Source organism: Rhinopithecus roxellana, chromosome 12 (genome assembly GCF_007565055.1).
Source record: "Rhinopithecus roxellana isolate Shanxi Qingling chromosome 12, ASM756505v1, whole genome shotgun sequence".
NCBI lineage: Eukaryota > Metazoa > Chordata > Mammalia > Primates > Cercopithecidae > Rhinopithecus > Rhinopithecus roxellana.
The window spans coordinates 44,628,747-44,642,397 of NC_044560.1; the positions used below are offsets into that span (position 1 = coordinate 44,628,747).

Here is a 13,651-nt window from a genome sequence, read left to right on the forward strand (position 1 = left end):
CCTGCATGTTGTGCACATGTACCCTAGAACTTAAAGTATAATAATTTTTAAAAACCTACTATGTTTAAGGCACTGGTAATTTTTACATGAAATATTAAGCCAGATCATATGCCCATATATATTTTTATCTATTTTCCTATTTCTTATTATTGTTCTGGGCTTAGCTTATAGTCTTGAACTATTTAACCAGCTAGATGCTGTCCACCAGTCTTGCCCTTGTCTGGGGCTTTCTTCTTTTCCTTCTTCTTCTTTTTTTTTTGAGATGGGAGTCTCACTTTGTCACCCAGGCTGGAGTGCAGTGGCATGATCATAGCTCACTGCCACCTCCAGTTCCTGAGTTCAAGGGATCTTCCCACTCAAGCCTCCCAAGTAGCTGGGACTATGAGCACACAACACCACGCCTGGCTAATTTTAAAATTTTTTGTAGAGATAGGGTCTCCCCATTTTGCCCAGGCTGGTCTCAAACTCCTGGGCTCAAGAAATCCTCCTGCTTTGGCCTTCCAGAGTGTTGGGATTACAGACGTCAACCACTGTGCCCAGCCTGGGCTTTCTTCTTAATAATGATGAATTTACCCCTTTTAGCTTGATGACATTTGCCATTGATATAAACAATTTTTTTTAACTGAATAGTTTCCTTTTTTACATGATTTTCACCAGCAATGTTTTTGTCTGTTCCTTAATTTTCTTGCTTCAAACACATGTAAGCACATATACATACATATTCTTATAGACTTTATTAATACTTTTTATCGGTATTTGGATATATGCTCCTCCCTTCCATTAAAAAAGTAAATCTTAGCTCCCCAGAGTTCTTGTGAGGCCTTACTATTTCCTTTAGATGATTATAACAATTAACATTAGCAGATTTTTCTTTCTTTCTTTCTTTCTTTCTTTTTTTTTTTTTAGATAGTCTCACTCTGTTGCCCAGGCTGGAGTGCAGTGGTGCAATCTTGGCTCACTGCAACCTCCACCTCCCAGGTTCAAGTGATTCTCATGCCTCAGCCAGCAAGTAGCTGGAATTACAGGCATGCGCCACCATGCCAGGCTAATTTTTGTATTTTCAGTAGAGATGGGGTTTCGCCAAGTGGGCCAGGCTGGTCTCGAACTCCTGGTCTCAACTGATCCACCTGCCTTGGCCTCCCAAAGTGCTGGGATTACAGGTGTGAGCCTGCTGTGTCCAGCCAGAATTTTTATTATACGCTGGGCACACATAAAATAGATATGGTTACTGTTAGAATGCCCACTGTACAGATGGTCAAGCAGACATAGAGAGGTTGAGTAATGTCTTCTCATTGGGACTCTTCATTACTCTTAGCCAAAATTTAAAATTTAATCTCTCACAAATGCTATTTCCTTTTGAGGTTTCTATTTAAGGATAATTCACATCTTTTCTTAAACTTTTTGAGATTGCCTTTCCTCGTTTTACATTTGAATATGTATGGCTGTCTCTTCCTTATATATTATGAAACCCCAAATGACAAGGTCATCTTTCCTGAATAGTCCCATTAGTTTTATATCATGGACTCATTTTCTTCATTGCTTTCTCCATCATCCGAGAGATGAAAATGCCACAGTACTTTGTACAAACTTTTAACACTTCTCATATTTTATCCCTATGATTTTTTTTTCACTCATCTGTCTCTTACCACTTGTCCGTAAACTCCTTGAAGAGCTTACCACAATGTGTCTTCTTGTCTCCCACACACAGCCAATTGTCTAGATATAGAAGGTGCTCAACAAATGACACTGATTGGAGAGAAACAATGAAAGAATGAGGATGTGAGAGAGACAGAGAGAAGAAAGGAATCATGTAATTTTAGCAGAAGTTTTGCACGTTGAAATTCCTTCATCACTATGATATCTTGCATTCGTGGCAGTTTTGTAATCTGTGGTAGGAAAGCATCCTCTGTTGCATCCACAATATAGTTATTCATTTTCTGTTGTGCCTTCTGCAGAGTCCAGGGCATTGCTTCTACTCTGCTTCTTTTTTCCTGTGATACACCTCTCATCCAACATCTGTAGAGGTTGCCCTGAATTTTTTTTTTCCACTGCTAGGATGGTCACATCCAAAAAAATCAATAGCACTAACTTGCCTCAGCATGTTCTATTTTCACACATGCTATCTCATGCTAACCACAGAGCAACATAAAGTAGGATGGAATATTTTTGTCAATCAATGGGAATGAAAACCAAAGTACAAAGAGTTAGGTGACTCCCTTAAATTCACTTATCTTCATGTGGCAAAACTGATACAGGGCTAAGGAGCTGCTAACTTCTGACATCATGCTCTTCCCACTAGGACCTTCCCAGCCTTGGTTGCACATTGTAGTCACCTGGGGAGCTTTAGAAACTACTACTGCCTGGTCCTACTCCCAGAGATCCTGATGTAATTGGTCTTGGGTGAGCTCTCTATATTGAAAGTTTTACAGGCTCCTCAGGTGGTTCTAATGAGCAGTCAAGACTGAGAACCACTGCATTAGAGTCAGATGATACTGCTTCTTGCATCTAAATGTGCATCTAAACTTGCCCTTACTGCTGGCTTAAAGACTCAAAGAATAAAAGTCTCCTAGGGTGAAGAAAACATCCCCATCATGCTTCAGGCTGTTTGGTCTGTCTTGATGACAGCAAACAAACATCAGGAAGCCTAGGCTCAGTATTACAGAGTACACTGGTCTGGAGGAATTCTTTTCCTCTAACATAAACATTTCCTTATGGGGATCATATTCTGTCATTAAGGCTCTGTTGCCCACAATCATATGTATTGGTTTGTTCTCTGCCAAACATTTTACTTGCCATTCTGTAGCAATGGAGAGAGAACAGTGGATTCTTGGTACATTTTCCATACAATTGCCTATGCTTATGAACTGAAAATTATAATTATTTACAAATATGCTCCTGTACTTCCAAGTTTGAATTTAAATCCCATACATACAGAAATAACAATTTGATGTCATATGATGGAGGCAGTAGAGTATCAGAGAAAGAGCAACAAACATGCAGTGAGAGGATGTGATTCAAGTCTCTGGACCACAGCCTACCGAATTAATTGATAACACACTTATTGAGAACTTATTGTTCACTTATTGAGAACTCACTACAGTGCTTCAACCCTATAAAGCATGTGCTGTGATTATTCTCATTTTATGGATGAGAAAACTGGGACACAGAGAGGTTAAGAAACTTAACCAAAGTCACACAGCTAGTAAATGGCAGAGCCAGGATGAAACTCTGGTAAATCTGACTCCAGGATGTATATTCTTTACCAACATATGATATTCTCCCTCACATGTATAACCTTAGGTAAATTACTTAGCTTTTCTGCTCTTAGTTTTCTCATCTTAAAACAAAGTAATAAAAATAATAGTGCCTGGCACGTAGGGTTGATATACCACCGTGCACGACATATATGAGGTGTTTAATAATATTGGTTAAATAAATGAATAAAACAATGATAGATTGGGATGCCTAAAAGTATATATGAGCATACTTCATAAACTGCATTATACAAGAATAAACTTACTATTATGATGATGCCAACGACTATGTATAGATTTGTGGCACAAGATAGGGAAAAGAGTTAATGCCCCAAATCAAAATTTAACTACTTACCACTACTCATAAAAGATAAAGCTCTTAAAAATATGTACAAGAGTTTAATAATCTTTCCAATGCTAAGAATGTAACTGTAGAAAATGAAGTTATTAGGAGTTTCTCTTTTATTTCTGAGTTGTTGAAGAAGCATTCTATAATCTAAAAGCTTCATCTTTATTATTGCCAGGAAATTAGGCCATTAAAAAAGATAGTGTTGGATCTCATCCAGCTGAGCTATCAAAAGATAAAATGGCCAGCAGCACATGTAAAGTTTACATTTAATTTTTTAAAATTAAGTGCTGGTTATTATTCAAGGAAAGCTCTTGAAACATTCTTATAGCAATTCCCTAGGAGAAGAAGAGGCAGGGTGGTTTTGAAATCATTCACCAAGTGCTAGATTCAAAGTCTCAGAAATTCATTTGGGCTAGAGATAACGATGACCAGTTATTGCCTTTACAAACAGGGATGAATTACATACTAGGTTAGTGAAAGATGTAGAAACAACAAAATTAAACATTTGGGGGCCAAACTCTTTTTGAGGAAGAAACTGTGGTCAGTGGTGCCTCATTATTTCCTTCCATTTTTAAATTATTCTTTATTGCAAGGCAATTATTTCCAAATCTCCTTAAGTTTTGGCACATGCTTCTGTTTTTGTTTTTTTTTTTTCCCCTCTAGCAGTTTGGAGTTTCCAAGTGGCCCTATATATTTACATGTTATTCTAGAAAGCACCATCCTGTACCAATCTGTTTTTTGGTGGAAGGAGTTTGATTCTGAGTGGTTCCCTAGAGTGTGCCAATTAATGTCTCTCAACACAGTGTTTGTGTAATTAAGGGTTATTGCCCCTGCAGCCTATATGAGCTGCTCAGTGCCTCATACATAGTAGGTACACACAGCAGATGTGTTTGCTGAATTGACTAGGCGGCATTCAACAACAAATCTTTGATCTGAATTAACCATTCAAGTACTCTGGTATCAAAAATAACTAATATTTTATACTGAGAGAGCTGCTAAAGATTGTAGATCTCGATGTACCTTAAATTGTATTGACCTATGAGTTAGGATGGTAATATATAATCACAAAATAATTAATAGCCAACCTCCTGAAAGAACATGTGATTTCTTAAAAGTTATTGATTGAATTTACCTTTTAAGGATATTTATTAAGCTTAGTACTCTTTTTTGCCCTCATTTGTACCTTAAAAGTTGATACTATTTTTCATGATAGGAAACTGTCATAATGATGAGATGAAATATAATGAGACCTCAAATTAAGGCAATGGTCATGGGGGTGTAGTAGGGCGGAAGCATTCATCATGTTGCAGGAGATAAAATCAACAAGGTTTAATAAGAGAGATAAAGAGATGTAGGAAACATCTAAGATTCTGGTTTCGGTAAGAAAATGTAAAAATGGTGATCTACCACTAACCAAGAGAGGGAATAAAAGAAGAAGGATAGATTCGGGGGCAAGATGATGAATTCACTTTGAGACATCTTGAATACGAGAAGCCTATAATACAAATAGTTGAGATGTCCCCTGCACAGTTATAAATATGCATGTAAAATTTGAAAGAGGGGTCTGGCTAGAGATGCAGCTTTAGGAATCACTGGCCTGTAGGCAAATGAAAACCATGGTAGTGGAAGAGGTCTTTCAGAGAGAGTAAGTAGAGAGGACTGAATGAAGAAGATATTGCCAAGGGAAGAGGCAGCAGAGTGCTTAGGAAGGGAAATGAAAAGCCATGGATGTATGGTATCACGTAAATCAAGGAGAGCACAGCTAATGAGAGTGTGAGTAAGAAGAGGACTAAAACGTAATTTGGGCCTCTGGAAATTCAGAAGTCTCTGCTACTACAGGATGCACCACTTTAGAAGGATGGCTGCAGCAAAGTCATATTTCAGTAAGTGTATGCAGACTAGACAACCTACTTTCATCCAGATAATGAAATAGTACTCTAAAGATCCAGTTAAATGGAGCCAGAAAGTTGTCCAGCTCTCTCATTCTGTCTTTCTAGTTCCTGATGTATGATGGTAACAGATGATTTTTCCTTTTCGATGGATATAATTGAACAGCCCTATGTTCTTAGGTTTTCTTGCTGAATTTCTACCTAATATTTCCTGTGGCTTAGAGGAGAAATTAAAAGGTTCTCTCTGGTGTGAAAGCTTTTCTGTAGGGTAAAGGAAGTAAAGTAAACCTCATAAGATTGGGAACTTTTTCTGTTATTCCTCCAATTGAATATCTTTCTTTCTGACTTTTAGTCAGACTTCAGTCCAGGGCTCTATACAAAAGACTTTGTATTCTTCTTTGAGAGGCTGAGGCGGGAGGATTGCTTGAGGCCAAGAGTTCCAAACCAGCCTGGACAACATAGTGAGACCCCTATCTCTAAAAAGTAAAAATTTAAAAAATTAGCCATGCATGATGGCTTTTGCCTATTATCCTAGCTACTCAGGAGGCTGAAGCAGGAAGATCACTTGAGTTCAGGAGTTTGAGGCTGCAGTTAGCTATTATTATGCCACTGCACTCCAGCCTGGATGACGGAGTTAGACCCTGTCTCTAAGATGAAAAATTAAAATTAAAAATTTTTTTAAAAAAAGAACTAAAGTAATAGTTGTTGAATGAATAGTATATAGAGCCTACAGAGAAGTTTATCACTCTTACATAGCAGATGTGTGTCAATTGGTCTTTGAAAGCAAGATAAATGTTAACAGATTAACATATACCAAAAGGACATAGGACAAGGATAGTTCACCTTACATGGAGTTCTGTAGTATTCTGTGGCTTTTGATGTAGCTACTCTGGACCATGTCTGGTAGTAATCACTAAATGAGGTTGTTTTAATTGGTCTGAAAATATAAATAAAAATCAGACAACGGGCAGTTTGTAAATTTTCTTTTTAAAATTATTGTATTGCTATACCGACTGTTCACATAACATCTTGTCACAAGAAATTAAACTGCCTTGCAAATTGTAACATATATTTTTAACAATTGTATCCAGTATATTGATTCCACCAATAATGAATACAAATAACGAAAAAGAAAATGTCCCAACCACTTTTCAATAATAAATGTAAATATGGACCCATGTGCATATTATAAAAAGAAAAATATGGGTTTAAGACATCTGCCTTTCATGACTAACATTAAAAAAGAACTTTAAGCATTATACCTTTCAATTTCTCATTCTATAAGAAGCAATAAATGTTTTTCTTGAAATTCAATGCCAAATTCTAGTAAAAAACCCTTATTTCTCATAATGAGGACAGAATACAAGTATTAGAATTGAGATTAGTTTAGTTTTTACAGAGAATCTGGCTATTTTCAAAGAGGAGAAAAACAGCTCTTTTCTAATACTCCTGGCTGCTACTTTCCCCTCCCTGCGCTAATATCGCTATGTCCTAATGGAGAGCAAAGGTTGTTATAAGGTGTTAAATGAAAACTATAAAGCAGTCCCTTAAATAACTACATTTCCAAGCATTTTTCCCACAAACTTTTAAAATGCAGAGATTCTCAACACTCTATAAACAAAACATTACTTAGCGTATTTTTTCAGACATGTGAAATCACTAATTAACTGGCTGTAACAGATGCTTAAACATCCAGTGCAATATGCCTTATGCCTGTTTTCCAATTTAAGTTCTTAGCTCTTTGGAAGAAGGAGCAAGTTTTCAGTCAGAACAAGTATATTAGCATGAGTTTTTATAGGTAAATCATAGGTACCTTAAATTAACTATTTGACTCAACTTTTAAATTAATGAGGTGTTATCTAAATGTGTTAATTTACTAATTTATTTAAACAACAATTATGCACATCTAATTTTAAGACTAACATTTTTTGAATGTGTTATTACTTTTACAATCACACTTAAGTAGAAATTTGAAACTTGAGGAAGATAAATTAATCATTACTATTATTGCTTCCAGAGCTGCGTGCTGTGCTGTAGACGACTAAATGATATACTAAACTAACATGAATTTGCCAATGAAATGTCTCAGCATTTGGCAACAGAGGCAACAAAATGAAAGGCTGCATTATATCTCCTGCATGAAAAAGCTTGTGATCAATTTGCTGTCACAGATCATTTAGCAGACAACAATGACTCAAGAGGAAGGAAACTGTCAACACACTGTCTTGTGAAAAAAAATACACCATCTTCAGGCACAATCGTCTCCATTGTTTTTTGTCTGTTTGACCACGACCCATGACCTTTTCCCTTCCCAGGGTGTCCTGTTCAATTTCAAACTGTTAGCCTTCAGGGGCTTTCTGTTTTTTCCTCCATAATAATTAAAAATATTACCCTAAAAGGTATAACTTTAGTGTGGTTTGAATATACAAAGCAAAATGTCTTACACATTTGGGAGTATTTGAATTTTCAATTCTATAAAGGAAACAGCCCCTTAAAAAAAAGAGAACAGTAACTATATTTTACTATTATTCAGATAAAGTAAGCTTACAGGGATACATGCAGCATAAAAATACATGTGTTTATAGTTTCACCCAATGATGGGAATTTACTGAGTATTATCATTGACATTATGAATACAAAAAGTAGAAGACATAATTTTAAAATGAACATTAGAATTTGTTACCCTGTTGGAAAAAATAAGATATATACCTGGACTAGTGAATTAAACAACTTTATTAACATGATAAAGTGTCATATGGTTTAACGGAGACATTTGGAGAATACAAGAACAGACACTTCTCTCCTCTGGCAGTGGTAATAAGCAAAGAAGTCGGAGGAAGGAGATGTAATTTTTTTTTTAAGTCATCAGGGAAACAGTCATTTGGGATACAGGTCTGGAAAAAAAATAAGGGGGCACTGTAGGCCAAGAGAAGAGTATTAGTAATTGTTCAGATGGGAGAGAGCATGGCGTGTGCGTACGTACATACAGAGGATGTTGGGGGAAGAAATTATAGTAAAAGGACAATTGACTAGAATGGAGACTTCAAATTCACAGGAGTTGGAATTGATAAAATAAGTGAACCTGGGCAGTGCAGGGTCCACAAATTTAGGCAGAGAACGGGTTAGAGTTGATTTAGTAATCTTGATCTTGATTTGTTGGGTAATAGACAGCCATCAGTAGTTCTCGAATAAGGCAAGTAAATTATGAAATCCATGTTGGAGCAAGACTTTTCCTTGAAAGTAATAAGCAGGGTGGAGTATAGAAGGCAGATTAAATGCCAGGGGACCAGATAGGAAGCAAACGCAGTAATTCAAGGATGAGCTACTGAGAGCTAATAGCAGAGTCTCAGCAAAGGTTATGAAAGGGAGGAGATGAGTTGAAGGCAATGCTAAAAAATTGACTGGACTGGTTGGTTGCCTGACAGTGTGTGAAAAGTGAAGGAATATTACAGTCAAATATTCTTCTAAAGCCCAGAAATCTGGTTAGTTTTGCTGTTAATAGAAAGCATCAAGAGAAACTGAAGTAAAATATGAGTTTAATTTTAGCTCTAGATTTCAGGTGATTATAGTACAGACAAGTCAAAATGATCTTCAGGAGTGTGATTAAGACACTCAGATTAGAAATAAGAGATTTGGGTCAAATCAACAAAATCACTGATAGAGGAAGCTACTAGAAAAATCCACCTCCAAAAAAGTTAGTAAGTATTTTGAAAAGAAGAGCAGAAACCAACTTATAATTAAGAGGAGCCAGTGAAGGAAAGAGAAAGGTTCATTAGGGGAAGAAGAAAATCATGGCAGTACTATTTCATGGAAGCAACATCCCAGCCACAACCAAAGCCTAACAATTAAACACCTAAATATCTGTGGTTGGAACCTTCCTGTCTATCATGACCTAGTTGTTTAGTATCATGGATAAGAGTACAGGGTCTGGAATCAGCTGGCCTGGGTTAAAACCCTCTGGCACTTCGACTTGTTAGGTGTGTGGCTCTGGAGCAAGTTACCTAACCTCTCGAGGTCTGTTTCCCCATCTATAAAATCAGGAGATAAAACTTTCTCAAGTGCTTGTTGTGAGCATTCGATGAAATCATGCATGAAAAGAGCCAAGTTTAGCGCCTCTTCAGCACTTAAGTGTCAGCTGGTCTCCATTGCATTGATAAGTACCTCATCATTTCTCTATTAACTCTACACAGCTTCCTTGTAGTTTTTCTACCTCTGACTCTCCCTATTCTAGGTTATCTTACCTCTGCTTGAAAACCACATTTGGTACTGAGGTGAGAGGATTACCTGAGGTCAGGAGTTCGAGACCAGCCTGGCTAACATGGTGAAACCCCCGTCTCCATTAAAAATACAAAAATTAGGCCGGGTGCGGTGGCTCACGCCTGTAGTCTGAGCACTTTGGGAAGCTGAGGTGGGTGGATCACGAGGTCAGGAGATCGCGACCATCCTGGCCAACATGGTGAAACCCCATCTCTTCTAAAAATACAAAAATAAGCTGAGCTTGGTGGCGCATGCCTGTAAACCCAGCTACTTGGGAGGCTGAGGAAGGAGAATTGCTTGAACCAGGGAGTCGGAGGTTGGAGTGAGCCGAGATCGCGCCACTGCAATCCAGCCTGGAGATAGAGTGATATTCCGACTCAAACAGAGAGAGAGAGAGAGAGAGAGAGAGAGAGAGAGAGAGAGAGAGAGAGAGAGAGAGAGAGAGAGAGAAGGAAAGAATAACTGGGCATGGTGGCACATGCCTGTAATCCCAGCTACTCGGGAGGCTGAGGCAGGAGAATTGCTTGAACCTGGGAGGTGGAGGTTGCCGTGAGCTGAGATTATGCCACTGCACTCCAGCCTGGGCGACAGAGCAAGACTCTGTCTTAAAAAAAAGAGAGAGAGAAAAAGAAAACCATATTTGGTTATGTAATTCTATACGAAAACATCTAAATACTTTCAAATAGAACTTGAGGCTCTTCACCATCTGGCCATTTCCATCCTTTTCTTCTATTATCCATCCCCACATCCAGAGGCTCCATCACACAGAATTTCCTACTAATCCAAGCATACCATGGTATTACACTCCTCTTTCTGTGAAAGCTGTTCTAGAGACTCATCTCCTCTGTGCCTGTCAAACTCTTATTCATCAAAGTCTGGGTCCAGTAAAAATATTTTGCATCTGAAGGTTGTCATAGTGGACACTGTGGTTGCCTCCTCAACAGCTCTTGCATTCTTCGCCCATTATGTAGATACCATACACTCTGATGGGACTGACCCCACCTCTGGCTCCAAATTAGAGCCTGATGGGTTCAGGGCTGTCTGACGATGGTGCCTAATTCAGGAACAAGAACTTGGCCTAAAAAGATCCAATTAGAGCAAAGTTATAGTCGTTTTCTAGTACATCTTAATATCTAGGGGTATCAATGCCCTAACTTTGTTCTTCAAAATTGCCTTCTTTTTCTATGTCCTTTGCACTTTTAGATATATATTTAGAGCCCGCTTACAAATTTCCAGAAAAAAAAAACTGGTGAGATTTTGATTGAGATTGAATTTAATCTACAGTTTAATTTGGGAAGAATTGACAATATAATAATATTGAGTTTTTTCCAAGCCACAAACATTGGATATTTCTACTTCTTTAGGTCTTTTAAATTTTCTCTCAGAAATATTTGTGGTTTTCAGTATAGACGTCTTGTACATGTTTCGTTACATTTTGATGCTGTTGTAAATGGTATTTCTTTTTTTTTGAGATGAAGTTTCACTCTTGTTGCCCAGGCTAGAGTGCAGTGGCACGATCTCGGCTCACGGCAGCAACCTCTGCCTCCCGGGTTCAAGCGATTCTCCTGCCTCAGTCTCCTGAGTAGCTGGGACCACAGGCATGCACCACCCACGCCTGGTTACTTTTATATTTTTAGTAGAGACAGGGTTTCTCCATGTTGGTCAGGCTGGTCTCGAACTCCCGACCACAGAAGATCTGCTCACCTTGGCCTCCTAAAGTGGGATTACAGGCATGAGCCACAGCGCCTGGCCATAAGTGGTATTTTTAAAATTTCAGTTTCTATCTATTGATTATGAGTATATAGAAACACAGTTAATTTTTAATCTTAACTTTAATCTTATACTATGAGTCTTTGCTAAATTCACTAATGAGTTTTCAAGTTTTTTTATATTCATTTGGATTTCACTATGCACATAATCATGTTATCTATGAATAAAGATAATTTGCTTCATCCTTTCCAAACTTTAAAATTTTTATTTCTTTTCCTTGCCTCATTGCACTGGCTAGGACCTCCAGTACAATGTTGAATAGAAGTGGTGGTAGTAGACATATTTACCTTATTCCTAAACTCAGGAGAAAAGCATTCAACGTTTCACATTTTAAGGGGTTGACTGTTGGACTTTTGTAGATTCCTATTACTGAAATAAGGGAATTTCTATTTCAGTTTGCTAAGAATTTTTATCATGAATGGGTGTTAAATTTTAACAAATGCTTTTACTGGATTCACTGAAATAATTTTATGGCTTTTCCCTTTATTTGGCTAGTAAATGTGTTACACAAATTGATTTTTGAATATTAAACCAACCTTGCTTTCTTATAATCAGACTCATTTGGTCATTGTTATCCCATTTTATCAGTGGATTCAATTCACTAAAATTTTGATTAGAATTTATGCACCTATGCTAATAAAAGGTGTTGACCTATAATTTCCTTTCTTGTAGTAATCTCAGATTTTAGAATCTGAGTTTGGAGGTTTGGAAATATAGTCATTTTCTCTACTCACTGAAAAGGTTTGAATACCTTTTTCAAAAAAAAAAAGTTTTATTTTGAAACAACTTCAGAAATATAAGACAGTTTTAAAGATAATTGAATATCTTTTTCTTTTTCTTTTTTTTTTTTTTTTGAGACGGTGTCTTGCTCTGTCGCCCAGGCTGGAGTGCAGTGGCCGGATCTCTCAGCTCACTGCAAGCTCCGCCTTCCGGGTTCACACCATTCTCCCGCCTCGGCCTCCTGAGTAGCTGGGACTACAGGCGCCCGCCACCTCACCCGGCTAATTTTTTGTATTTTTTTAGTAGAGACGGGGTTTCACCGTGTTAGCCAGGATGGTCTCGATCTCCTGACCTCGTGATCTGCCCGTCTCGGCCTCCCAAAGTGCTGGGATTACAGGCTTGAGCCACCGCGCCCGGCCTATCTTTTTCTTTTTCTAAGAGATGGGTCTCACCACATAGCCCAGGCTGGTCTTGAAATCCTGGGCTCAAGCAATCCTTCTACCTTGGCCAAATAGCTGGGATTACAGGCCCAAGCCGTCTCACCTGGCTTGAATAGCTTTTTAAAATAAATTTTATTGCAGCATAATTTACACTCAATAAAATACATGTTTTAAGTGTACAGATTGATGAGTTTTGATATGAAAGTGTACATCTGCATAACCATTACCTCATATAAGATGCAGAGTATTTTCATTATTCCAGAAAGTTTCCTACTGCCCCTTCCCAGTCAATCTCCCTTGACATTCTGGGCAATCACCGATCTGATTAGTCTGACATATTAGTTTTTCCTGTCCTAGAACTTCATATAAATTGAATCATACTGTATGTACTCTTTTGTTACTGTGTTTTATTTTTTTCACTCAACTTAATGCCTGCATACTTATTCCCGATTGTTGCATGTATCAATAATTAATTCATTTTTATTTGCTGATAGTATTCTATATATTAATACAGCACAATTTATTTATGTATTCAACTGTTGATGGACATTTTGGTTGTTTCTAGTTTGAGATATTATAAATAAAGCTGCTATGAACATTTGTGTACAAGTCTTCTTGTGAACATATATTTTTCATTTCTTTTAGGTAAATAGGAGTAGAATTACTGGATTATAGGAAAGGTAATGTTTGACATTATAAGAAACTTAAACTGTGTTTCAAACTGGTTGTGGGCATGTAAAGTGATAAAACAAGATATGCAACAATGTGTGAAAGCTCCAATGACTCCATATCTTTACCAACAAATGGAATTATTCATCTTAATTTGAGTCAATGGTGTCTTCCTTCAATCTTCTCCATCTCAGTAAATGACAGCAGAACCCACCCAGTTCACTCCCAAATCTAGTAATTATCCTTGGTCCCACTTTTTCTCACACCCCACATTGAATCAGTAATTCTCCTTCAGTGCAAGCC

At 37.6% G+C, this 13,651-nt stretch overlaps 1 protein-coding gene across 4 annotated transcripts in view; it reads right to left on the bottom strand.

Moving 5' to 3' along the window:
- Positions 1 to 13,651, bottom strand: part of UBE2U (ubiquitin conjugating enzyme E2 U) — a 64,452-nt gene that overhangs the window by 27,933 nt on the left and 22,868 nt on the right. For 2 of the 4 annotated variants that reach the window (XM_030913011.1, XM_030913010.1), the window contains exon 7: positions 6,341 to 6,429. The exons of the other annotated variants lie outside the window; for them this stretch is intronic. In XM_030913011.1, coding sequence (XP_030768871.1) covers positions 6,341 to 6,429 — 89 coding nt within the window. The remainder of the gene's footprint in view (positions 1 to 6,340; positions 6,430 to 13,651) is intronic. 4 annotated transcript variants of the gene reach the window in all.